The 27226-nt window shown below is 52.1% G+C and overlaps 1 protein-coding gene across 1 annotated transcript; it reads right to left on the bottom strand.

Moving 5' to 3' along the window:
* Window positions 1–864: 864 nt before the first annotated feature.
* Window positions 865–19212, bottom strand: LOC117875886 (chemokine-like protein TAFA-5). Its single transcript, XM_034767451.1, has 4 exons — window positions 18889–19212; window positions 10691–10843; window positions 8985–9112; window positions 865–3488 (listed from the first exon to the last, which is right to left on the bottom strand). Exons 1-4 carry the CDS (start codon window positions 18983–18985, stop codon window positions 3480–3482), a joined length of 387 nt encoding a protein of 128 aa, XP_034623342.1. The 5' UTR covers window positions 18986–19212; the 3' UTR covers window positions 865–3479.
* Between the last annotated feature and the right edge of the window lie 8014 nt (window positions 19213–27226).

The raw sequence follows: 27226 nt of genomic DNA, 5'->3' as shown, positions 1-27226 counted from the left end.
CCATCCCCAGCCGCATGTGTTCATTCACAGGCAGCAGCCTAGCACAGAAGGAAGAGGAGGTGTTTACGGCTTTGTAAGGGGACTAGAGGCTTTACTCCCAGTCCTGCCGTCCTGATGGGCGGGCGGGGGACCTTGGATGTGTACAATAGGGGCAGGTTCTCAAGAGCTCAGCTGCCACAGTTGACACAGGATTTTTCCAAAAAGCTCAGCTCCCAGTGTGAGGCTTATGGCCGGATTTTCATCACAGCTGTGCACTCCTCTGCAAACCTGGCTCTTCGTCTCTCTGGGCCTGTCTTTCCCACTCTATACATGGGGAGCATAACTTGGTGGGGAGTCAGAGGGATAAATTCAGTAATGGGGGAGGCTGCTCGGATATTGCAGTGTAGGTGGGGCTATAGAAAAGCCTATCCCACTCCCTCAAGCTCAGCCCTCTACCTAAGTGAGGTGAAGGGCCGAAGAGGGCAGTTGGCTTTTGAACCTCAGAGCAGCTGCCGCAGTTCTCTGGCCAGTGCCTTCCATTCAGGTTGGTGCGCTCTGCCCCCAAAGTCCGGAAAACCAGAGCAAGCCACTGAAATAGGAGGTGGTGGCTGCAGCGTATTGGCAGGCCATAAAGCCTGAAGCAATAGGTTCCCTGTAGGGCTACCCCTTCACTCTGCCTATTTGTGGAGGGATTGCAGGATCAAGGCCAGGACCTCTCGTGTCACTGATTCCTTTTAAGATGTGCCCGTTACGTAGCGGCCTGCCAAGCCATTGCCAAGAGCTCCCAGGAGGTAATCCCCGCTTCCCCCAGCCTGTCTCGCTGCGGCAGTGGGGATGGGGGAAAACCATCACCAGGAAAACAAGAGCCTGCCCAGAAGGGGCCTCTTTGATTAATAAAGTTAGAATTTTATTTCCTTATATTGTTGACATCACAAGTTTTTTGGAAACTTATTACAGTGAAAAAAATTCCGTGGATCAGAGTCCCACTCATAACGAGATGGTGGGGGAGGAGAAGGACCCCTGTTAATATTTACAAGATGATGGAGTGGGGCTTGCTAGGGATCTTCTCCCTGGAGCCAGCTCTTTATGCCACGTGAGAGAGGACTGGGCCAGGTCACCCCTGGGCTGCAGGGAATGAAAAGTGGAACCCAACCCATGGCCCATCCTGCAATCCCCAACTACAAAGCCACTCTGGGACCCAGGATAGGAAAATGCTGTAAATCACTAGCCAGCTACCTGTTGGCTCTTAGTATTGGGGGCACAGAGTGAGACCCCCTTCTTGGACAATGCTGCCCGCCACTGTCTAGCATTCAGAGACACCCCGGTAGCAGGGATCAAGCCTCTCCTAGTTTAAGTCTGCCTCAAGGACTCCTGCAAACTTTGATCCACGTTGGTCTTGCTCAGTCTCCCCTTGGCCTGCTCTCTGCCTTCTGCCATGCCGTCCCCTTGAATTACAAGGGACCTTTCCTATAGGCCTCCTTCCTCCCATGCAGACCCGCCTGTTCTGTAAGGCCTGGCTGCACTAGAGTCCAGATGCATTTCATGTGTGTTGATGGCTCTGTACCTGTTGGTACCTTGGAGGAGGACATGCAAGGCCTGAGATCCAAACTTGCCCACAGCTCGGGGATGTCTGCACCCACGGCTTTGGCTCAGGCGCCTCTCTAAGGATAAGCTCTTCGGGGCATGGACCTTCTCTTCTTCAGCTGTGTAGTTCTCACCACTGTACAGCACTCTCTATAGAGAGCAGAAAAGGCCTGATCCTGAGAGGTGCCAAGCAACTTCAGTTCCCATTAGCTTCAGAGTGGGTTGTAGGCAATCGGGCCTTGTCCAGGCAAGGATTTGGAAGGTGTTAACAGTCTAGTGTGGTCAAGGCACAGTGCTTTTAATATGTGTTACACTGGTGCCTTAACCTAGGCTTTAACATGAGCCATGCAACATAGATCATAGACTATCAGGGTTGGAAGGGACCTCAGGAGGTCATCTAGTCCCACCCCCTGCTCAAAGCAGGGCCAATCCCCAGACAGATTTTTGCCCCAGATCCCTAAGTGGGCCCCCTCAAGGATTGAACTCACAACCCTGAGTTTAGCAGGCCAATGTGCAAACCACTGAGCTATCCCTAGGCACCCTACCTTGTCTGCACCAGGCCATGAACACAAGTTAGCCCATGCCTCCTAAATCCTGGTCTAGACAAGGCTGCAACATTGAGCCCTGAGTGCTTCCCCAGCAACCTGACTGGCTCCCCTGACCTTTCTCTTACTTCGACCGTGGGATCAGACCAGTGTGAGGCAAACAACCCTTTCCAACCCAACAGCTCAGAGTCTCAGCACGTCCTCACTCCACCCTCTCTCTCCCTCCTGCCCATGCACACGGCGAATACCTGCCCAGACTACCCTCCGCCGACAAGAACTGAACCCCCGTCGCCCTTTGGGAATCTCCTAGCCAACGTTTCGTAGCAGGGACGTCAGCGTGAAGGTTGGAGGGCACTCATGGGACCCCAATTCGGAACATATAACCCCATCCCAAGAGCGATGCTTGGCCAGTCAAGGCCCCAAAACACCACCATGGGACCAATCAAAACAAATGAACATGACTCAATTGAAAGATTTCCCCCCACACACACCTACCCAGTGATGAATTGACTGCAAGTGGGCGACAGGCTGAGAATTTATTTGTAGGAATAATTTGGCCATTTGTTCTGAGCTGCTGAATAAATCTGGGGAAATTGTGAGCTGCTGATGGACAAGTTGCAAATGGAAAGGGAAGAGAAACTCATCAAATCAGTGTTTCCCTATGGAACAACTCACAGCAGCCTGTGGGGAACCTGTGCTGCTGGGTGTGGGGTGAGGGCTTGGCTCAGACAGCCCCACAACCTCAGGGGACTCTCGAAAGGGCTGAAGGTGAACCAGTGGGGTCGAGATGAGATGACCTTAGCACCTTCTCTCTGGAGCTGTCCCCTCTGCATTCTCTCTGTCTCTGCAGATTGGGAGAGGAGGAGAAATACAATAAGAGAGAGTTTGCTTCAAGGTGATGGACAGAAATCCCCAACTCTCAGCTACGCTGTGGTTGAACATCAGTCTGCGTCCGTCTGTCCTTGGGTCTCACCTGGGCTGCTCCCTAGTGAGCCAGCCGCAGCAAATATGCCCACTCTTTAACCCTCTGGGTGCCAAGGGGCTGCTCCCTCTGTTCACAATGCAAAGGTTTGCAGAAAGATGCATTTCAGTTAAAACCCCTCCGGACGCCGGAAATCCATTGGATAGGGATAAACCCGACACGTCTTTCCAGCTGTTTGACATCATCCCAGCCGGCAACAGAGCAGGGCTCCCGGCCTAGGCGGTTCTGTGTCCAGCGTATGGGCTGCAGAGCAGTGTCTTACCAGGCCCTGCTGCAAGGAGACCGGGGAGCGGACAGAGGGGCTGGTCCCTTGCCCCAGGGCAGCGGTATTTATACTGCTGCGGAAGCCAGGAGTGGAGGCACCAGGCTCAGGCCTTCAGCTGCTGCTGTCAGGAGACCTGGGGAAACAAAGCACACAGGGAGCCTGTGAATCCCTCCCTCTTTCTCTGCCTCCTCCAACAGCCCTGGGTGCTTTGGGGCAGGTCGGGAGGAGCCCTGGCTAGGGGTTTGTGCACCCAGAGACCCATCTGCTGCCTCCTGCCAGGGGCATCCCCACTCTTCAATAGCCCCTGTGCCTCACTGGAGCATGGCCTCCATGCTCTTAGCTTGACCCAGTTAGGGACACTGTGGAAAGGCCTTTTGCACCCCTGGGATGATGGGGAGAGCCCAGTGCACGATAGCTCTGCCCCCTCCGAAAAGGAAGGGGCCCCAAATGCGGATATCAGCAGGGGACGGGGGTCTCAGCCTACAAGGACGGGGGTGCAGGCTGCAGGGTCCAAACGGGGGATCCAGAGGGGGACACTGAGCAGAGAGCCCTGGCCAATGCGTGTGCGGAGTTCAAATACCTGTGTCTAGCCACAGGGCAGGTGCCACGGGGCAAGCTCGCCGCGCCTCTCTGCCCCAGCCTGGTGGGATGAGACGGGAGGTTGGCCTCCCTGCCCCGGTCAGTCCTTGGCCTCGCTGCGGGCAGCTCCTGCACTTAGCACTGGCCATATATAAGGTGGGGCAAGGCACCTCTGGAGAGCAAAGTCCTACGTCTTTGGAACAGATACAAGCATGGCCAAGTGGCAGGGCAAGCATCCCTCATGCTGCCCTAAACCCTGGCATGGCGACCCCACCTCCAGTCTCCATCCAGTCAGTCCCCGGCACCTCTGCCAAGACTTGTCATTTGGTGCCAGTTATGACAGTGTGTGTCCACTAGGAACTAGAGTGAGACCCATTAGCTTATTGCACATAATCTTCTGATGGCAACGGCTTTTGGTCACTCACTCTCTGGGCTGGAAATGAAGCCCAGCCCCCTGAGCCATCACCTTAGCTCCCTGTTTCTTAAATGGTTGTAGACGACATCATGCTCTTGGAAGCAAAGGTCTAGCAAGGAGTCTGGCTGCACTATACAATCAGCTCTGTGCAGAGTCGCCCAGACAGACCAGCCAATGTAGCTCTCTCCTGACCTACAATCTCACCTGCTATCTAGGTCGGGGCCTCCCCTGAGCCGGGGCTGCCAGCTGGCCCTCTCTGCATGGTGGTATTGCACACAAATGTTTCCCGCAGATTAAGCCGGGAGCAGCAAATCAGTTTCACCTGGGAACAAAGTGGTGATTTATCTCAGGTCCCCAAGAGCTGGCTGATGCTTTACCCTGGTTGTCCTCTGAGAAACTTGTCTTTCAAGCCCCTGATCTCCTTGCTGAACTGAGACCCAGCCAACTCATCACACAGTCCACAGGCTTGTGCCACAGTAGTTCTCTACCTTTTCCATATTGCAACCTGCTTTTCAATAATCTAGCCCTGACATTTATCAGTAGGGGCAGGGCAAGGTGGCTATGACCCCCCCTGACACCTGGGCATGACCTCCAGGTCAAGAACCTCTTCCCTAAGCCGGTTGGTTAGTGCCTTGTCTAGCCGGTATCTTCCCCCTGTACTGATCTACTTCTGGTTGGGCTTATTGAAGGAATTAGGGGCTCCCGCTCCTCCACAGGAATGAACTCTGAATCTCAAAGGGGTCAATAAGGAAGGCCCTCTTGACTGTCCCAGGACAAGAGGCATAGAGTGGGGGGGGAGAGGTGGGGTGTGCTGCCCCTTTCAGACCTCCTGGAGAGAGGTTGCAGTTGTGTCTGTTTACTGTGATCCCTTTGCTCTGGTGCGGAGGTTTCTCCGCTCCAGAGGCAAGTAGGGTTCTGCGTTTCCCCCAACTCCTGGGGAGAAATGTGCGGATTCCACACTGCTGCCCAGTGTATCTGAATATTGAATTATGCAAAACAGGGCTGTGTAAATGGGACAGGAGGGCAGTTCTGAGATAGTGTCTGATAAATATGAATGCGCCGCTCCTCTCCCCTGGTTCCCACTCCCAGCATCCCAGGGTGGATTTATCTTTCCTTCACTGCCTGGAAATGGCACGCAGTTGGCAGTTGTTCTCTGGAACGGTCGGGATCCTTCTACGCTGCATGCCAGGCTTTTACACCAGAGAGACACGCAGGGAAATTCAGGCTGAGTCAGAGGGATGGAAGGATGGGATCCCAGCCCAGCAGAGCCCCAATATTCTAGACGAGGCCTGGGCTCCCCAGAAGTGAGCCCACTCCCCATGAACAAGAGTCCTGACATTACAGACAGGGCTCCATCCATACCCTCACCACCCCAGACTTCTCTCAGAAGTCTCCCCAATCTCTCAGAACCAGCTTCAATCCTAAAACCAAACCCAGTTACAACTGGAGAAAAGACCCTGATCCAAACCCAGAGCTCAGCCTTATACAGAGACTCAGTCCCAACCATGTAGATAATGCCCTGACAATACAAAGGGTCCCATCCTTTTTAGACAGGACTCCATGGTCATAGAGGCATAGGCCTGGAAGGGATCTCCTGGGTCAAGTCCCCTGCTATCGCCAGGGCTGGCGCTGGCAGCCCAACTCTGCAAGGCAAAGCCCTGACAGGACACACAGACTCAGACAGGACATCAGCCCTGGATACAGCGTCCTGAGGCTGCAGATCAGGTCCTGACCACGCTAATTAGATTTGTCATTTTGCACATCATTTGACGGTGGAACTCACTGCCACATGATGTCACTGAGGCTAAGAATTTAGCAGGATTAACAAAGGGATTGGACAGTTACATGGATACCATGAATAGCATACAGTAGTTATTGCTAACACGTTTTGGAAGGGCTAACCTCATGCTTCATGGCTTCAACCGATCTCTATAAGGGATCAGGAGGAGACATAATGCAGGTTTTCCCCTTAGCCGCCCACTGAAGGGTTCTTGCACCTTCCTTTGAAGCAGCAGGTGCTGGTCACTGTTGGCAACAGGATACTGGGCTAGATGGGGCCCCTGGTCTGACCCAGTGTGGCTGTGCCTATGTAACTAAACAGGAAACTAAACTGTACTTCAGAGCCCAGAGATCAGCCCTTTGCATGGGCACCTCATTCTAAACCAGCCAGAGAGCCACATTTCTGCAAAGGCTCCGTCCAGCCCTGATTCCTCCCTGTGCAGCAGAGGGTCCCTCCCACCGGGCCCTGAGACAAACCCGATAACGTGGCGATGGCTAGCGGCCAGGACAGCCGTGTTCACACGGCTGTCTGCTTGCGAGATAAACGGCCGTGGCCCGGCGAGGCCTGTCTCCCCTGTGCTGCGGGGAGCGTAATTCGCTCTTCTCCAAATCTTCATGTCTCTGACATCAATAAAATATCCCGCTGCACTTCGGAGGCTCCCGCCAGCAGCGCCCAGCTCCCCGCTCATTGTTATTCACTTGCTGAGCTGCCTGCAGAGCAGACTCCCGGGCCTCGCGCGGAGGGAAGCCACGCAGCTGCTTCTGGATCCGAGGGCTCCTTTGGAGGATGCTGCTAGAGGAGTGTCACTTTGACAGCCTTCAAATGCAAGCTGCACAGACCCTCCTCCACTGCGTTCCCTCAGCCCTCCCCACAGCAGACACCAGGGCTCCAGTCTCTCTTGGCTGTCTGGGAAGGGAAAGGCCGAGCAGCCTGACAGAGATGGGCCCCAGCTCAAACCCTGGATCCAGACAGCCCCAGATTTTCGGGAGATGCCTGGAGTCTGAACCTGGATCCAGATCTGAACCTCACAGCTGGCCCCCATAGCTATAACAGACCAAAACCGAACCACCAATCTCAACACCCCCAACACTTGGGGTCAGAAAGGGTTCCACATCTGGATCCAAGTTTTCCAGCTCGGGCTTGTCCACTCCCCACCAGCCTATAAAATATCCCCAAAGTTCCTGTGGGTGTTAGGAAAAGCATGCGCCTGTTGGAAGCTGGCCCCCTTCCCCTCCTCTGTGGCACTGCTGCTGTACCAAGCCCTACAGCACCCCCTGCTGGGAATGGCAGGGACTGGAGTAGTTGGGAGCTCCCCCACAGCCAGTGATCTTGCCTTCTTCTTTACAGTTCCCGTGCTGGGAGAGGCTGGCACTAAACCAGCTGTGAACCAGTCTGCAGGTTTCAGATGTTTAAAATGACAGCATGTGTTGGCTGTGTACAGGTCTAGTCCAGGCTGCAGCCTGTGGCATGGTGGGGGAGCCTGGCAAGCAGTCCCAATGGAGAAGCGGGCCTTCCTTCTGAAGACAGAAGGGAGCAGGTGCCAGAGCCTGCTGCCTGTATTCCCTGCACTAGAAACAAAGCCATGATGCATTTGTACTCGGACAAGGCAGAACTGAACTGGGTCCACTCTATAATAATGCAGGGCCTGGGCTTGTACCAAAGGACACCTCCTGTTTATCCCGTCCCTGGGGCAGAGACGGAGCTGAGTGGAGTCTGTGAGTGGGGGTTGGCAAGTGGGCACTAGACCTTCTGCTCTCCCTGGGGGATGGAGCTGGGTCCGAGAACAGGCCTGCAGGATCTACTATTCTCTCCCTGTGTTAGCAAAGCTGATTCCCTTAGGTGCCAGCAGCTGCCTCCCTGTGCTCTCAGGGCAAGCGGAAGGAATGTACCTTGTGTTGGGATTTCAACACAAGCCATCGAAGCCCACTTTAGCCAGAGGTCTGTGTTTCTTGGGGCTGTTTCTCCTGTCGGGGTCTGTGCACATTGCATGGAGCAACCACAGTGCTCTGCTGGCCTGTCTGGAGTAAGAGACAGCAAGCTCCCTTCCTGCCATGCAAATATTCCCCCTTCTCTCCCTATACCTAAAGACTTGACCTTCCCCATACACACATGCATGCTAGGAGAGGGATGGTCTTGTGGTTAATATCCAGGTCTAGGAGGCTGGAGATCTCAGCTCTTATTCTGACTCTGTCACTGAATCTGTGTGAGCAGGTCACTTCCCCGCTCTGTGCCTCAGTTTCTCCATCACTCTAAGATGGGATAACAACTAGGCTGACCTGTCCCACCCCTCACAGGCTCATTTGCGAGGTGCCTAGGCCCAGACCCTTAGGCTCCTAAATAGCTTTAACTCCCATTGAAATCACTGGGAGTTAGGCTCCTAAATACTTTTGAGGATCCAGGCCCTAGATAATATGGTACTTTTAAAGCCAATCTCATGATCTTCGGATGCCTGCCTCATGATCTTTGAATGCTTGGGGTTGACTGTGCAGGGAGAGGCCTGGAAATGCCCATCCCCACTGAAGCTAAGATCAGGCAATGGGAGTAAATCCAGTTTCTCCAGCAAAGGAGCACCCAGCCCTACGGAGACATGTTTATAGCCTTTCCTTATTGCCTGTCCTGGTTGGTTCCTGGAATAGCTCTCTGGGCAGAGCAGCTCAGGTTTTACTGGCATGAGCTGATGGGGGGGGGGTGTCCTCACTCACCCATGGAGACAGACACACACCCCAGTGATTCACCTTCTTTCCCAGCTAACACCAATCCCCCTCTCTCCAGATACCTTCAGACCAGGACACCCTCCACCCCCACCCCCGGCTGGTTTCAGTCGGGTTGGTTACAAGGAGGCAGGAGTTACTTACTGTGATGGTTTTTATTCGGCCCAGTCGTCTAGTGCAGCTCCAGCCTGAACGATTTATTAACAAAGTGCACTGTTCCCCTTCATCACAGGGCTCCATCCCGCACCACTGCTTACTGGCAATGAGCTGAGCTGCCAGAGAGAGCGGGGGAGGGAATGGAGCATGGGGAGGGGAGGGAGAAATTAGAAGGGTTATGAAAGAGGGTAGTGTACAAAGGGGGAAAAGATGGGTGTATATAGGGATGGATAGAAAGGTGGATGTGTATATATATATATATATATAAGGATGGATAGACAGATGTGTATGGGATGGATGGATGGATAGACAGATGTGTATATATAGAGATGAATGGATAGATGGGTATATATAGAAATGGAGAGACAGATATGTATGAGAATGGATAAATAGATGGGTGTATATATAGCAATGGATGGATAGATGGGTGTATATATAGGGATGGAGAGACAGATGTATATAGGGATGGATGGATAGATGTGTATATAGAGAGATGGATGGGTGTATATAGACATGGAGAGACAGATATGTATGGGGATGGATAGATAGATGGGTGTGTATAGGGAAAGAAAGATGGGTATATATAAGGATGGATGGATATGTATTGGGGTGGGTGTATATAAGGATGGATGGGTAGGTAGGTATGAGGAGAGAAAGGGCACAAGATTAAACAAGAACAGGAACAATTAAGGAAAGTAAAAAAAAATCAAAGAGAGTGGAAAGAAGGGTTGAGTTATTCAAAACAAGGAGACCAGGAGATAAAATAAGAGCAAAATAAAATGTGTCAAAGGGGCAGAGGAGAAAGGGAGAGAGAATTGAGGCCATTAGGGACAGTTTATGCAGAAAGTTACAATCTGTATCATTGTAGCACCTCAGAGCAGCCTCTTGTGTTCCCCATGCTTAGGGACACCTGCCACCTGTGAGGGACACATTCCCTATGCAGAGCAACCTGAGATGACATGTCCCTCCCTCCCCAGGGCTCCACGTGGCCCCTGACAGCTGCGGGCATAGCAACTCTCTTGCTTGGATCAGTGGGGCTTTCTTTGCAGCACTCTGTCCAGCAGGGCCTCAGCACGGCTCATGCCTCCCTGCACTCGTGCAGTGCCCGGGAGTGGACAGGAGTTAGCTTGTGAAGCTGGACTTCCCAAAAAGTTCAGAGCTAGATTTTCATGGGCTCGGCACCCACAAACGGGCCAGATTTTCCGAAGAGCTTTGCACCCCCCCTCATGTTTAGGGGGTTCTTCCCCTCCCTTGCCCCCCACCTTGCTACCAACAGATGTAAACCCTGATACAGCCGGACGCTGCTGGACCATGAGTGTTCTCAATGAGCAGGTGTGTGTGTGTGTCAACATGGACCCCTCCCAGGACTGTTTGACTGTGTGTCATGTCACCTGTATGGTTAGCAGCTCCCAGTGATGATAGGGGCCTGTGTTTCTGGGCCAGGCAGGGGTGCTGAGAGCCATTGAACTAAACGCTAAACCTTGCATGTGATGGAAACTGCTTCAAGCCAGGGGGTGCGGCCTCACCCCTAGTTCCAGCCCCTCTGGGAGCAGGAGGAGCTAAGTTCTGTGGCTGCTGTCATCATAAAGTCCCAAGCGCCCATGGCGTGCATAAGATTGAATGAGAACCAAGAAGCCCCAGGCAGCCCCATGGCCCTGGCCCATAGCGCTCTGGAGCAGTCAGAGATCTCTTACCATCCACACAGGCAGGTTTTGTCCTCGTTGTGCCTGCGACTTGGCCTCTCCTGCAGGCACAGCGTGCTGTCTGCCGGGCGATCATCCTCCTGGGGTGGCTGAGGTCTCTGTTCAGTGCCGTAATCTCACACGTCCCCACCTCCAGCTCCTTCCCTGCAATGAGACACGGGGACATCCAGCAGCCACTGTGCAGTGAGAGCGCCAGGGCAGGGCACCTGCGCTCAGGGTGGCAGCCCTTGTAGCAAGAACAGGAGGTGGGAGTCAGGGCGGCTGGGTCCCATGCTCAGCTCTGTCACTGACTTGCTGTGTGTTCAGGGCCAACAGAGTCAAAAAAAGCCACTGATTTTTGGATGCCTCTATTTCTTGGGAGCCCAGCCAGAGCCAGCGAGGGCCTGGTTCTCAGAGGGGCTACCAGCCTGACGCTCCCATGGACTTTAGATGGCAGAAGGAAACCTAAACCCCACAGAGGTCCAAATCCATCAGTCCCTATTGAGTTCAGTGGGAGCAGTTCCTCCACGGGACTTGAGCCTGAGTCAGGACAACTCTGGAGATGGCCCAATCTAGAGAAAAGGCTTTTCACCTCCCCCTCGCCAGGTACCGAGCACCTTCCCTCAGCTCCTTTCCTGTCCCATGGGGCCTGGGAGTGGCTTACAACATAAGCAGGGTGCCTCTCCCCTGATCAAGGGGAGGAGGGGGAGTCATTCGAACAGCTCTACTGTGATCCCAAGCACAGTCTGCAGCTGTGGCATCTCTCTATTTCAGACAGTCCTGCTCCTTCAAATGAAAGAAACTCCACCTGTTTGCCATTTACCCTATTAGCTGGATAAAAACACTTGCTCTTTCTCTTCATATTTTTCCAAATTGCACAGATGAAAAGAGATGAGATCACTGGGATTTATATGGAAGCATTTGGCAGGCCTTTTCCTATTTATTTGGCCTGTAATATATAAATTCAATCTGGACTCTCCCAGAGTAAGCTGTTTGTTATCTGAGTAAGTAGATGTGGGTGGGTAAGATGTTTCTATTAGAATGGCATTCGTCAGGTATGACTTGCCTCGGAGTATGTTGTTTTATGCTTTTGTTTTGATTAATTAGGGCCCGGTCCTTTATTCCTCATGACAGTCGTAGCACTGAAGTCAGTGGGGAATGATCTGATGGGGAAGGATTCCAGGATCAGGCTCTTCATTTGGGCACGTCTACACAGCAAAAAAACCAACAACAACAACATCCCTGCGGTGAGGAGTCTCAGAGCACGGATCAGATGACTCAGGCTCCTGGGGCTGGCACTGCGGGGCTAAAAATAGCCACGTAGACGTCTGGGCTCGGGCTGGAGTTGGGGCTGTGAAACCAGGTGAGCGGGGAGGGTCTGGGAGCCAGGGCTCCAGCCCAACCATCTACATGGCGATTTTTAGCCCTGCAGTGTGAGCCCAAGTCTGTTGGCCTGGACTCTGAGACTTGGTGAATTTATTTTTTTGCTGTGAGTAGATGGTTTGTTTGTGGGGAGGGTGTTGTGGGGTTTTCTGGTTGACTTTTTAAACTTTGGGACGCTAGCTATCAAGAGGAATGAGGAGGTGCAGTCATCAGGGCTGGGACACCTGGAACCTTGGGCAAGTCAATTAGGCCCAGATCCTCAAAGGTATTTAGGCACCTAATTCCCACTGATTTCAATGGGAGTTAGGCTCTGATCCTTATGTGTCTTAGTTTCTCTGTGCCTCGGTTCCCCATCTGTACAATGGGGATAGTAGCACTGCCCTATCTCCTAGGGGCGTGAGGATAAACACATTAAAAATGGTGACGCACTTCGAGATCAATTGTTGAAAAGTGCTACAGAAGAGCAAGGTATGATTATTCAAAGAGTGTGAGGCAGTCGGATGTTATGGCGATGCGGGCCATGTAAGTACCTATGATCGCTAGAGATGGGTCTCAATTGGCATTATTTAGTCTACAGAAGAGAAGAGTGAGGGGGGATTTGATAGCAGCCTTCAACTACCTGAAGGGGGGTTCCAAAGAGGATGGATCTAGGCTATTCTCAGTGGTACCAGATGAAGAACAAGGAGCAAGGTCTCAAGTTGCAGTGGGGGAGGTTTAGGTTGGATATTAGGAAAAACTTTTTCACTAGGAGGGTTGTGAAGCACTGGAATGGGTTACCTAGGGAGGTGGTGGAATCTTCTTCCTTAGAGGTTTTTAAGGTCAGGCTTGACAAAACCCTGGCTGGGATGATTTAGTTGGGGATTGATCCTGCTTTGAGCAGGGGGTTGGACTAGATGACCTCCTGAGGACCCTTCCATCCCTGATATTCTATGATTCAATTCCCAAGTGTGTAGAAAGCAAGAGCTAAACTCTGATCCAAGTGGGCTGTCCATGGAATGGACCGAAACAGTGAACTCTGTCAAATCTTAACACCTCCAAGTGCTGGCGCTGAGTTCTGGCCCCAAAAGCAGGTCTGCATTTGATGGTTCGGGGTCATCAGGAAATCTAAAAAACCCACTGAAAATATTGTCTAAGTATGCAAAAAGAAGAACAGGAGTACTTGTGGCACCTTAGAGACTAACAAATTTATTAGAGCATTAGTCTCTAAGGTGCCACAAGTATTCCTGTTCTTCTTTTTGCGGATATAGACTAACACGGCTGCTACTCTGAAACCTGTCTAAGTATGGTTACACTTCAATAATAACCTTCAGCTCCCGCTCAAGTGAACGGGAGTTGGGCACTTGCCACATCCCCGAATCAGGCCCTTAATTCATAGCAAACGGAGGGCAAAGCATTACAGAGCTTTCAGAACTTCTTTGATCCTTAAATCTATGATCCTCATTTGGCCTCACATAACAATAGTGCCTGAGCACCTCACAGCCTTTTAATGTATTTATCCTTAGTCTTTTCTGTTTTTTATTGATCTGAAAATATAGCCACTTCTTTCTTCAGCAACAGGTTCAGCCTGCAGTCATGCTGAGTAACTGGGATGCGGCTGCTTTGTTCTTGTGTGGCCCTGCTGGCTGGAGCTTCTCTGTTGTCCTGACAAATCCTGAGCTGGCTCCTGCTCCCACTAACAGGGGAGTAAAACAGGAGGGACTCTATTGAAGACAAGCGAGGAAGGCCTGGAGAGTTTTATTGCACTCACTGTCTGGTCTCTTCCAGCCACACCCAGTGCTCCTTCTGGATGAAAGCCAGCAGAAAACCTACACTGCTATACTTTGTGCCAGGCTCTCTGCCGGGATTCCTGGACAGCCTGTCTCACCAGCGCAGCCACATTTCCATAGAGCGAGTGCCCTGCCCCTCAGGGCAGACTCTGGAGTGATGTGATCAGGCCTGACTCTCTTAAATGCTCCAGCTGCCCCTCTAACCAGCTGGCCAGAAACCCCTGTGGGCCCATGCTCTGCTCCACCTGCCTCTCCCCTGAAATGCAGGCTGCTTGGTTTCAATGCTGGGCCCAGTTTGAAATGTGCCGGGGTCAGGCACTGTGGAATTCACTGTGCTTGGAGCTCAGGATGAGCCTTGAAGACATGAAGCGGCGTCTCTTCAGGTCAGCCTCCTGCTCAAGGGAATAAGCCATCCAGCTCAGACTGTGTCTCTCTGTCCACTGCCTGGATGCTCAAGTGTTAGAGCGACTGCCATGGATGGATGGATAATGAGCTAGCATGGTTTTCAAACACAAATTGACTCCATCCACTCCCATCAGCTAAACCAGCTTAGGAACCAGTTTAGGTGGAACCATTATTCAAGCCAAGTTTACGCCCAGTTCCTTACACTTGCAAGGAGGACCCAGCCCAAGGAGGCCAAAGTGGGCTCCCAGCTTGCAACCTGACTTGCAGATCCCTTTAACAGAGAGACCATCTCATGGATGCCTCCCCTGCCATCTATGCTTCTGAGGCGGAGATGGACACCCAGCCTTCTACCCAGCCCTGGGAGCTATGTACATGCAGTTCCCAGTGCTGAAAAAGGCTTTCAGTACAGATGTGGGGTGAAATGAGGCTCCTGGGGGAAGTCAGTGGCAAAACACCTGCTGAGTTCAATGGACCCAGGCTATTAAACTTGGCATTTAAAGTGGAAGAGCGGGGGAGTTAGTCCCCTGGAAGGGTCTGGGTAACTGAGTCAACGTAGGTTTTAAATGCACATCAGAGGCAACACTGACGAATGCCAATGGACAGCTCCAGTTTGTACTTGGTTATGAATCCAAAGCCTCCGTTCCTCGGGGCAATTATTTAACACGCTGTTATCCCTCCCATTACATTGAAATTAATTGTGTGCCTGGCATTCAAAGTGTTCCTAGATTTAAAGCAGCCAGTGCATGTAACTCTAGATCTCTGTTTGCTCCTGCTTCTCACTCCTCTCTCAATCAGCCCCTTGAAAATAGCACTGAAGAGATGGGGCGTTTTCTCCTCCTCTCCTCTCCTCGGGTGACGTGAGTGAGACATCTTCAGGAGCATCAGTCTGTATTAGACAGAGAAAAGCACCACATGGAGAGAGACAGGAGCAGGAAAAATTCACTGGGCTGAGATGTGCACCCCATGGACCATTCCTAAGTGATGGGTCAATAACACTGACAATCCCTCGTCATTACCACATTTTAAAAAATGCACGGACCAATCACCAGGGAGAATCTCTCAGAAAGGGAGTCTGTGGATGAGTATTAGGGGCTTCGGCCATCATTCCCGGCCTCTGCTGGGTGCAGGCAGGGTCACTGCTGAAGAAGCGACCCTACAGTCTGCTACAGGAAGTCACAAGTGTTTTATAGGCAGCTCCAGCGTGAGCCATGTTTGGCCTAGTGTTTGGTAGCTTTGAAGCCAGTGCTATTTGCTGCCCACAGCCAGGCATCCTCTGGGCCAAATACTGGTTCCAATGAAATCAGTGGGAGATTTGCCATTGATTCAGCAGGGATTGTGGTTTGGTTTGGGATATGCCTTGGGAGTTTCTGGGATCTGCAGCAGGGGGATTCATTCACCACCACCCCTGCCCACACATACACTGCCAATTAGCTGTGGCCATTTGAACGATGGGGGATTTCAATAATGTCCGGAGGAGATTGTATGAGTCACAGGTTGCAAAATGCTCCAGCACAAGAATGATGGCAGCTTGGAGAGCATCTAATATGGATCCAAACTAAATCCTCCTTCTAAAGGAGGGGGCGCCGCCAGCTCTGCATTCATACACAACTGCACGCCACAAGGAACGCAAGAGAACTGCTCTGAGTTGTTTTATTCCATCATAAGCAGAGTGAGAAGAAACTCTCAAGCAGGTCAAGGGCACTGAGAATCACGGCTCTGAAAACGTTAGGGTGTCTCTGAAATTTCTCTGCTCATTTGCTTCAAGGGGTGTTAATTTCAAAATTTGCTCAGAGCCATTCAAATTCTATGCTCTCCAGGTACGCAGCCAGAGAGAGAGGGGGTCTTTTGGGGCCACTGGTTTTTAAATCAGAACTCCCCCTTGAAATTACTAGAAACCACTTCCCCCTCCACCAGGATACAGGCATGCACCCATCCACCCGGCCACACGCACACACATCTGAGCATTATACTTCGCACTTGCCTAGAGAACATTAACTGATTAATCCTCCCAACCCACATCTGATGTAGTTAAGTGCAACTGTCCCCTTTATATAGACTGGAGCAACTAAAACACATGCGTGTCAAATTGAGAGCGGGCCAAATTCTCACTTACTCCACTGTGAATCAGGAGTGACTCCACTGAAGTTACTCTGGATTTACACCAGTGTCACTCAGAGCAGAAATTTGGGCCAGAAAGGTCACATGATTTGCTTAAACCCACACAGTGAGTTAATGGCAGAGCTGAAGTTTGAATTTAGGATTTCCTGGTTCAATCTGCACCTCTCTGACTAGGCCTTCTCTCTATTCATTTGCTAAGCAGGGCTTTCTGGTTTAATATCTTAAATCAGAAAGACGCTGGGGTTCCTTTCCTCTGACATTTGCAATCTGCTGCGGCCCCTTACCTCTAACAGTGCTTTACAAATTGCCCAGCAGGGGGTGCTGTGGAGTCAGGAGCATTGCACCCTCTAGCTGTCCTATCTTATAGCTCTGCCAACCTAGCTGATGCTTCAGCAATTCTAGCCTCTTCCATGCCCGAGGCCAGGCTTGAACTTGTCTCTTGCTTGGCTGAGTAATGCTGCATCATTTGAATTATTGCACAAATGTTTAGTTACAGTTGGTAATTGTGGCATTATTTATGGATCCACATGGCTCAGCAATGCTCCTCTCACATCCTCATTTGCAAGCACAGCCTCTGGAGGCGAGGGAGACGCGGCCGGCTCGCTGAAGCGCTCAGCGTAACGGTGCCGATTCAGGGGGCGAGCAAACGTCTTGGCACGGTTTGTTCAGGTTGCTGCCAGCCCCGGCAGTCACGCGGCAAATTAGCAGCAAGAAAGCGGAGGAGAAGATTGAATGGCAAATCAGTTACGTAGCATGGGGCCTGTCCTTTGAGGTGCCATGCAACCTCAATTCACGCTGGAATCATAGAATATCAGGGTTGGAAGGGACCTCAGGAGGTCATCTAGTCCAACCCCCTGCTCAAAGCAGGACCAATTCCCAGCTAAATCATCCTAGCCAGGGCTTTGTCCAGCCGGGCCTTAAAAACCTCTAAGGATGGAGATTCCACCACCTCCCTAGGTCAAGGGGCACAGCACCCCCGCAGGATTGAGCCCCCAAAAAGGGGAGTGTTCTCAGCCATTTGTCACCCCAATTTCCATGCCGTTTTAACAGCTTCTCTTCCAGTTTCCCACTGTCTTTCCTTGGGTCATGTGTGAAACCCGCCTCCCCCATGTTGGCAGCAATTGGGAGACAGACCAAGCAGTGCTGGAAGTGAATTTCATTTCAGCTATAAAAAGGATCAGTACTGCATAAGATACCATCAAAAGACAAGAGAGAGAGAGATTTCAGCTCTCATTCAATATAGATGTCTGGCCATCCCCAAGACACTTTCTGGAAACCAGCTGGGACAACACTGGAAAGTGGGACACTGAACTAGATGAAGTTCAGTCACTGGAAACATACAGCGCCCCCCAGTTTGAAGGAAAAGGGAAACTGACAGTGCTTTTCAGGTTTTTTTTTTTTTTTTTTTTTAACCTGGGAGTTTTCCTTTCTCTGTCCTACTTTCACTTCTCTCCCCCCACCCCCCTTGTCTATGAGAAGAGTCACCCTGGGAACCCAAGCTGCAATCCGCATTATATGGGACTCTGTACAATTAAAGAGAGATAATTCCCAAGGCAGCTTATTTTAATTTATCCCATGTAAATATAACAGCCCCAGCCCCCATGGCACTAATATTTTGCACTTTGTAGCACCTTTCATCTAAGCGCTTTAACCCTGTTAATAAACAATCCTCAGTAAACCATGATCTCCAGTTCACAGATGGGAAACCAAGGCACAGAGAGACTAAGTGACTTGCCCATGGTCCCACAGGAAGTGTGTGGCAGAGCCCAGGGTTGAACCCATACTTCCTAACTCCCAGTCCCGTGCTTCAGACCTTAGAATAAACTTTTTCCCAGGATATCCCCACATCTTCAGGGAGAGATTGACCTATGGGCACATCCCCACTCATGATGGCACAGACCACTTCCCTTCCCACTGGATGACACCACAACTGCCTTACATGGAGAGGAATTATTAGGGAAGTACTGACTGTACCTCATGCTCTTTCTAATGTGATTTAGCAACTGGTAACAGGGAGGAGAGGCAGCCCCATCTCGTGGGCCAGCTCTGACCTAGCCCCATTTGACCCCGTGCAACACGCAGGCCCAGCATCCTCGGGAGGGAAGTGAAGCCCCGGTTTCCTTACTGAACAGCTCAGCTCGCAAGGCTTATCAGGCCCCCAGACTCCCAGTCCACAAAGAGGTGAATCCTCCCCCTACTGCAGGCCAGCGCCTCTCAAATTGAAAACCAGTCCAGGGGTCTGGCCAGGCACCTGGCAGCCAAAGACCAAGCCCAATGGGAGACTGAACCTCTTCTCCCCTGGGGAGCCCTTGCTGGAAAGTTTGCCCCCAGCCCTTACAGCAGGAGATGCTAACTCTGCTATGCGAAATCCCAAAGAGGAGGGGGATCCGTGCAGGTTGCATGGCATCAGATGGCTCTGATGCAGGCTCTCTCGGGTGGCATGTGGCGGAAGGCGACACAACCCCTTTAAAACTCCCACTGCCCCAGCTGGCACAAGCCAGCAGCCTTGGCAGGCATATGATACCACAGAGACTTTACCTTCCTTAGGTGGATGAGAATACAAGAGCCAGAAGAAGAGGAGGCAGCAAAGCGTGGCACCAATCCCTGCAGAGAGCTCTCTCCAGCCGGCCAGCATCCTGAGTGGGCTGGGAGGGGGGCGGGGAGGCAGGGCTGGGCCCCCCTCTCACGCTGCAGGAAGTCCTGGTTCCCTCTAAATCCAACTACCAGGGCCGTCTCCACCTGGCACAGGGTAGCCCAGCATGGCTGGGGAGCAGCTGCATTCCCTTCAGAGGAGGAGCAGGAGCTGGGGCGCTGGAACCATTTGTACAGTGGGGGTGCTGAGAGCTGTTGAACCAAACTGTAAACCCTGGATGTGATGGAAACCACGTCAAGCGGGGGGGGGCAGCCCCCCTAGTTCCAGCCCCTTTGAGCAGCAGGAAGGCTGCAGCCAGGGAGCCCCCAGCTCCAGCCAAGCTGGACAGACTGGTTCCTTTAGTACCTGGGTCACCGCATCCCAGCCGTGCAGGGGGACCCCACGCGCGGGGGAGGGAGGATCTGCCCCTCTCGAGGGTGGCTCCTTGTCACAGCTGCCTGCACCATCCAGTGCTCCTGGGTCAGGCAGGGTCAGACTCTCACCCTCAGCGGGTTGGATTTCTCTAAAGCCCAGTTTCTTCCAGCGGATGAAACCCGAAAGTATCCAGAAGATGCAGCGGGTCCACCCGGCTCCTCTTTGGGGGCCAAGGCTCCAGCGAAAACGCCTCTGCTGCCTGGCGGGGGCTGGAGGGAGCCCGGAGCCCTGGGCTGCTCCTTTGCATTCAGCCCGCAGAGCGGCGGCTAATATTCCCCCCCGGTTTGATGCAGTTTGCCAGGCGAAAGCCAGGCGGTAATTCGCTCTCCGGCCCCGCACGCAGCAACTCTGCGCTTCCCTCCCGCAGCTGAGCAGGGAGCGAGGCGGGCGGCAGGAGGATTCATGATAGGGATGGGGAGGGGTAGCAGACCCCCCTCCCCCTTCTCCCCGGCTGCACCTTGGCAAGCTGACTTGCTCCGCTGGGCGGGTGGTCCTTCCAGGCGGGGGGGCGCCAAGCTCGCTGCCCGGCTCTAGGCTCGCTAACCTGTGGCGGGTACCCAGGAGCAAACAGCCCCCGCCATCCCGGCTCAGCTCAGCAAGCGGCAGGGGAATCCCGGGAAGCGCAGCGGGGGGAGGGGAATCAGCCCCGGTAGGTCCCCCCCTGCAAACTGAGACTTGCCACAAAGCCCCCCCCCCTCTTGGGGTGTCAGCTCCCCGCAGCCTGCGGATTGCAACCCCCCTCCCCCAGTGCTGCTGCAACCCCGCGCCCCAGGGCTAGGAGCGGTGGCGGCTCTGCAGCCAGCTGCGGGGGGACCCACGGCAGCTTCTCCCTCCTCCGAGCATCCCCCGCAGCTCTGGCAGAGCCTCCGTCTCCCCCCTCCGACCCGGCCGTGCAAGGAGCCCCCCCGCCAGCAGTCCCTGCAGCCGGGGCTGCCTCCCCCTCCCTGTGGAGCCGCTGCCGGGGAGGGGGCGGGGTCCCGGCGCAGGGGAAAGTTTCTCGGCGCGCGGCAATGGCTCCCGGGAGCCCGAGCTCCCCGCCCGGGAAGGGCTCACGCTGCAGCGCCTCCCGCAGCCACCCGGCCTGAGCTGCCGCAGCCTCGCCGGGCCCGGCTGGGAGCGGGGGCAAGGCCCGGGCCGCGCACGCAGCACTTCTCTGCTCCAGCCCGGCCAGAGGGGGAGCCCGCGGCTGGGATGCAGCCTGGCGCGGGTGAGCGGCTTGGGGCTGGGATGCCCGGCGCGGGGGGGTCTGGGATGCCCAGGGGGAGGGGCTGGGATGCCCGGCGCTGGGGCTGGGATGCCGAGGGGGAGGGTCTGGGTTGCCCAGCGCTTGGGGGGGGGGGAGAGCTGGGTTGCCCAGGGGGAGGTTCTGAGATGCCCAGCGCTGGGGTCACGGAGGATGATGTTGCTGGGATGCCCAGCTCACCCCCTGGGTGGCTGTGGCGGTTGACCACAGGCCCCTCTGGCACAGCTGTGGTGGGTGGCTGCTGGGGTGTCCGGCCCTCTCCTGGGCCAGCTGGGGTTGCTGTTGTGGTGCCCAGGCTTTGCGCAGGGGGAGACGTGGCGAGCCTGCAGCGATACCCATCTAGTCCAGCTCTCTGGCTGTGGGGGGATGGCTGCTGTGTGACCACTTCTGGGGCACTTCTGTGGTTTCTTTTTGTGGCTGAGAGCTCCAGACTGCTTGGGTCTGCTGCACGGTGCAGGGGGAGGCGGGGTATTCTAGGGTCCCGAATGGCAGGGCCTCTTGGCTGAGACCCCACACGCTCATCACATCTGCCTGACTTAGGTCTTGATGGGATATAAGGCCCCGGTTCCCAGAAAACAAGGGGTAAGACTCTAGGGAGAAAGGTACAAAACTGGAGATGGGCTTGAATGAAACTCCTGGCCCAGTCCCTAGCCCCCCCAAACCTGGATCTGGATCCGAATTGACTCCTATCTTTATAATGGGCTGGACCAATCCTCCAGGTCTGAACACCCCCCAAATTGGGACCTGGATCTGGATGGGGAAGGTTGTGGGGCATCCATCTCATCCCTGGCACCGAGGGAGAACAGGCACCAGCCTCACGCCCCTCCGTCTAGTGCCACAGATTCCATTCAAACACAGTGACAGGAGCTAATTTATTACCATGGGCAGCTCCAGTTTTAACCCCTGCTGCCCCTCCCCCATACACCTTCTCAGCCCTCTCCTTTGATTTGGGGGAAATCGATACATGTTTTCCGCCACAGCAGCGCCTGTGACTAGTTTGTTAACTATGAGGACTCCTGAATGAATAGTGCTCAGGCAGGTAATTTACCAGCAGATCTGAGAGGGGATAAAGGGAAACCAATATAAATAGTCAGTAATAAAACTGTTTACTGACACCGGGCCTTCTTTTAATGAGATTTGTATGCAGGGGAGGGCGCCTCTGATAAGCTCTCCAGCTTACAATTATTGACTCTTGTCCAGTGGAGCCACAAAGCAGGAGAGACTATCTTCATAAAGCCCCTGATCACATCAATCGGGAAGAGAGCTGGAACAGAGTTGAAAAGGAGCCGGGGCACGAGTCAGTGTTATTAGTGCTGCTAGGATGGGACCTGATGCTACAGCACAGTGCCAAGACCACTCAACTCCCAGGAGCTGAGAGCGCCCGGCACCTTGCATGAGTGGGCACGCGATGCAGACACACTTGCCTTGAAAACACTGAGGGCTCTGCTGGGTCTAGTGATTTTGCTAGTGATTTTCCTGCACTCTTCAGGAGTTATGCAGCCTCGGCCCCAGACTGCGATGGTGATCCTTGACCTTCCTATTGTGCCTTCCACCTGAAGTAAGCAGGACTAGCCTTATTTTACTGATGGGGAAACTGAGGCACAGAGACGTTATTGGCCTGATCCTTAGAGGTGATAAGTATCTGCATCACTTGTTGACTTCAGCTGGACTTTTTTGGGGGGCGGGGGGTCAGCACCTCTGAAAATATGGCTGGAGGTGTCTTGAGTTGCTCCCAATAATTGAGGCAGCCAAAGTCAGTGGCTGCTTTTGATCTGAGTGAGTTGCCCAACATCACAGAACAAATCAGTGGCAGAGCAGGGAATAGATCCCAGACTCCTGATTCCCTTTTTGCTCTAAGCACTAGACTACACTCCCACCAGATGTGAGACTAGAACTCAGGGTCCTGACTCACAACCATCAGATGTACCCTGGGCTGTAGGGAACTGTCCTGTACCCACTGGGGAATGGATCATGGGCTTGCCAGCCTTTCCCCACTCTCGTGATGCTGCGTGCACTTCCATGCCCTCCCGTATCTCCCTCCCTCCTTCAGTTCTCATCTAACCTGGTACCAACAGGGCTTCGGCCTGGTTAATGCTGCCCCTTGTGGGAGGCCACCAGCAGCACTGAACTGATCCTTGCTCAGAGAAATGCTTGCTGCATACATAACCCATCACGCTGATCGCAGTCCGTGCAGCTCTCAGTGGGGAAAAGGAATGTGGCAGCCCCTCCCCAAATAGCAGTGCCGAGATTGCTGGGTAGATGAGCACAGGGAGGACATGGACTGGCAGGATCTGGAAAGCTGTCTCCACTAGAGCGGCCTTGTTATGGGCTGGACTGAACCTTATTGAACTGGGAAGGGGTGTGTGTGTGTAACTGCTGCCCTTCATTTAAGACAGTTGGAGGTTAATTGTTTCTTACTTTATGGAACCAGATAGCTGAAACAATAGCAGCCTCCACCCAAAACACAGGCACATTGGAGGGGTTTCGCTGGCTATTGTTCTGTGTTGGTTTATGTGTCTGTGCAAGAGAGACGGAAGGGCCAGAGGAGCAGAGACAGAAGCAGGCGATAACACAAGAGAGCAGGGGCCAAAAAGCCCCTGTACAAGTACTGGGAGTGTGGCCCTGAGAAAAGCTTTTGGGCTAGGTGCTGGCTAGAAAGGGTCTTGGATTTGGAACTGCAAGCAAAGAAACTGTCTCCTGTTGTTTGATTCCTCCTGCATTCAAGGAAATAGGACTTTGTACGTTCTCTGTAAATAACACTGGTCTACAATTTTTGAGAAGTCGTCTGCTTCAGAGATAAAATGTGCTATTTATTATGTATTTTGATGTGCTGAATTCAAATATGACAATTAAAACAACTGATTGGCTACTGTTTCTAACATATTTAAGTTTTTACAATTTACGTCTATGTATATTGTGTAGATAGTAGAGTTTTAATGATAAATTGTAAACCTAGGTCTTTTCATCTGTTTATGGTTGCTTTACATGATAATATTTCACCTGTCCTGTTTATGTAACACTTTAAAAATCAGCAAAAGGGTTATATAAATAAAATGTATTATGAAACAAAAGGCAAAAAACTATTATGTACATAGTTTAGTCCTATTCAGTTCTACTCGGTGCTTCTTGGCTTGTCTCTTGTATTCATTAAATGGAGCATCTCTTGTCACTGTCCAGCAATAGTCTGCAAGCATTGATGGGCTCCATTTGCCCTAATAGCGTTTCTCCATTGTTGCAATGTCCTGGTGAAATTGCTCGCCATGCTCGTCGCTCACTGCTCCACAGTTTGGTGGAAAAAAATCTAGATGAGAGTGCAAAAAATGTATCTTTAATGACATGTTGCAACCAAGGCTTTTGTATGCCTTGAGGAGGTTTTCCACCAACAACCTGTAGTTGTCTGCCTTGTTGTTTCCGAGAAAATTTATTGCCACTAACTGAAAGGCTTTCCATGCCGTCTTTTCCTTGCCACGCAGTGCATGGTCAAATGCATCATCTCGAAGAAGTTCACGAATCTGAGGACCAACAAAGACACCTTCCTTTATCTTAGCTTCACTTAACCTTGGAAATTTTCCACAGAGGTACTTGAAAGCTGCTTGTGTTTTGTCAATGGCCTTGACAAAGTTCTTCATCAGACCCAGCTTGATGTGTAAGGGTGGTAACAAAATCTTCCTTGATTCAACAAGTGGTGGATGCTGAACACTTTTCCTCCCAGGCTCCAATGGCTGTCAGAGTGGCCAATCTTTCTTGATGTAGTGGGAATCTCTTGCACGACTATCCCATTCACAGAGAAAACAGCAGTACTTTGTGTATCCAGTCTGCAGACCAAGCAAGAGAGCAACAACCAAATCGCCACAAAGCTGCCTCTGATGTTGGTCATAGTTTATGCACCTCAAAAGTTGTTTCATGTTGTCATAGGTTTCCTTCATATGGACTGCATGACCAACTGGAATTGATGGCAAAACATTGCCATTATGCAGTAAAACAGCTTTAAGACTCGTCTTCGATGAATCAATGAACAGTCTCCACTCATCTGGATCGTGAACGATGTTGAGGGCTGCCATCACACCATCGATGTTGTTGCAGGCTACAAGATCACCTTCCATGAAGAAGAATGGGACAAGATCCTTTTGATGGTCACGGAACATGGAAACCCTAACATCACCTGCCAGGAGATTCCATTGCTGTAGTCTGGAGCCCAACAGCTCTGCCTTACTCTTGAGTAGTTCCAAATCCCTGACAAGGTCATTCAGTTCACCTTGTGTTATGCGGTGTGGTTCAGAGGAGGAGGATGGGAGAAAATGTGGGTCCTGTGACATTGATGGTTCAGGACCAGAAGTTTCATCCTTTTCCTCTTCCTCATCTGACTCAAGTGAGAATGATTCTGGTGCATCAGGAACCGGCAGTCCTTCTCTGTGGGGTACTGGGCGTATAGCTGATGGAATGTTTGGATAATGCACAGTCCACTTTTTCTTCTTTGACACACCTTTCCCAGCTGGAGGCACCATGCAGAAGTAACAATTGCTGGTATGATCTGTTGGCTCTCTCCAAATCATTGGCACGGCAAAAGGCATAGATTTCCTTTTCCTGTTCAACCACTGGCGAAGATTTGTTGCACAAGTGTTGCAGCATATATGTGGGGCCCACCTCTTGTCCTGATCTCCAATTTTGCAGCCAAAATAAAGGTGATAGGCTTTCTTAACCATAGTGGTTATACTGCGCTTTTGTGATGCAAAAGTCACTTCATCACAAACATAGCAGAAGTTATCTGCACTGTTCACCCAAGTACGAGGCATCTCTGCTCACGTTGGCTAAACAGAAATGTGTCCCTTTGCAAAATCAAACACTGACAAATAAGAGAGCACGACACTGTATGATTTCTAGAGCTGATATAGGGCAATTTGTTCAGCAGAGTGATGTAAGCTTCGTTATTATTGCATCATCCATGACTTCTAGGAATAACATGATGCAATTCCTATCATGTATGACGCAATATCAGCTTCAGATTGCATCATTCATTGTTTTGCCTAAAAAGCAAGTACTGTCCAAACCCAGTCATAGATTTATTCATAGATCCAGTCAAAGATGTATTTTAGTCATTTCTGGTTTAAATTGAGATCCCTTCCCTTTATAACTCACTTACCCTCCGCCATTCCCAAATCAGGGTCATATATACTGACCCAATAGCATATCTTGAAAACTAGAGCCAATCAACAATTTTAAGCATCATTTTCGTTCTCAGTGACGCAGAATTAGTAAAGTTTGACTACATTTATTTCAGAAGCATTTTGGCTGTAGAGCAGTGTAATAATCAGCATTGGATCAAAGAAAGCTGACTCCCTCATCAATTTCTCCTCCTACTGGAAACAACCCTCAGCACCCCAAGTGGGCTAACCGCTCGGGTCAGAAAGGGATAACACTTTCATTTGCACCGAGGGCCCAACACTACACTCGTTCAAGCTCAGAGTGCGGGCACCAGCAAGCAAAGAATAGGCTTTGCAGTGAGTTGCTGCATCTCCAGGGGCAAGACCCCTTCTTAGCTCCATCACGAACGGTTCTTGTCTGTGCAGTGGCTGCTGGTGCTAGCTGCAGAGACCTCTCTTTGCTGTCTGGAGCACTTGGAACTGGAGTAGCTTGTGTGCGTGGTAGTGGTGGGCGAACCTTGGGAAGCAAACAGTGGGCAGAAAGAGAGGGTTTCTTTTATAAAGTGCTTGCCAGGTTGGAGAGAGGACTAATGAGGCCCTAATTAAAGTCAGTGGGGAGAAATTAAGAGGGGGAAGAATTAGGGCAGCAGCGACACAAAGGGAAAAACACCCTCCTCTAAAAACCAGAGGAGAGGAGATCAAAGGAGAGCCGGGGAACCGAAGGAAAGCATGTTTCCTAATTGTGCTTTGAGCTTCTTCTCTCTGAGGTATGCCCACCCCTCCCTTCTCTGCCCAGCATCTGGCATGGAGGCAGGTCCTGCAGAGGCAGGCGTGCAGCTGGGCGTCTCTGGCACGGAAGCGTTTCCCTTTGTAAACACTAGTTCTCCATGGGAGCGCCCACAATCGATATCAACAGGGGTTCCCTTGAGCTCATCCTTCCCCAGGGCAAGATCAGGGCTTGAGCCACTCTCAGTCCCTCACCTGGCCTCACTTGCAGAGTCTGCAGCCATACCAGCGAGGTGGCACTTTGCTCCCATCTCAGTCCCTGGGAGTTGGACTCCAGGGGGAGCAAAGTTAGGCCAGTGCTGAGCACTTCTGAAAATCCTCCCCTGCGGGTGGAGCAGAGGCAGCCCCTTAATGGCCCCACCTTCATCGCTCCCTCAAAGCTCGTGTTGCCTCCTGGGCTTAAAGTGTGGCTCTGCTCTGAGACGTGACTGTGAAAATGGCACCACGGGGTTCCCTGGATGGATTTCTGATCAAGTTTGCTCAGCTTACTAGCAAAGAAAAGGGGGATTCCCCCCCACACACACACACAACTGCCAGCCCTCCAAACTCATGTGAGCTAGGATGCACCAGCATAAATTCAACTCCCCTTTCTGTTCTGAAACCTGCTGGGATGCAGGACATCTCTGCTTTCACTGGGGG

The sequence above is a fragment of the Trachemys scripta genome, chromosome 4, assembly GCF_013100865.1.
Source record: "Trachemys scripta elegans isolate TJP31775 chromosome 4, CAS_Tse_1.0, whole genome shotgun sequence".
In the NCBI taxonomy this organism is placed as follows: domain Eukaryota; kingdom Metazoa; phylum Chordata; order Testudines; family Emydidae; genus Trachemys; species Trachemys scripta.
This window is presented reverse-complemented; position numbering and strand designations above follow the sequence as displayed.

What these genes read in the sequence shown, in the direction of transcription:
- LOC117875886 (XM_034767451.1), bottom strand. Translation starts at nt 18,985, where the DNA reads ATGCTGGCCGGCTGGAGAGAGCTCTCTGCAGGGATTGGTGCCACGCTT. An exon ending in TTCTCATCCACCTAAGGAAG is followed by an intron (nt 10,844 to 18,888) that starts GTAAAGTCTCTG and finishes GTCTCATTGCAG; the next exon opens with GGAAGGAGCTGGAGGTGGGG. An exon ending in AAAACCTGCCTGTGTGGATG is followed by an intron (nt 9,113 to 10,690) that starts GTAAGAGATCTC and finishes TCTCTCTGGCAG; the next exon opens with CTCAGCTCATTGCCAGTAAG.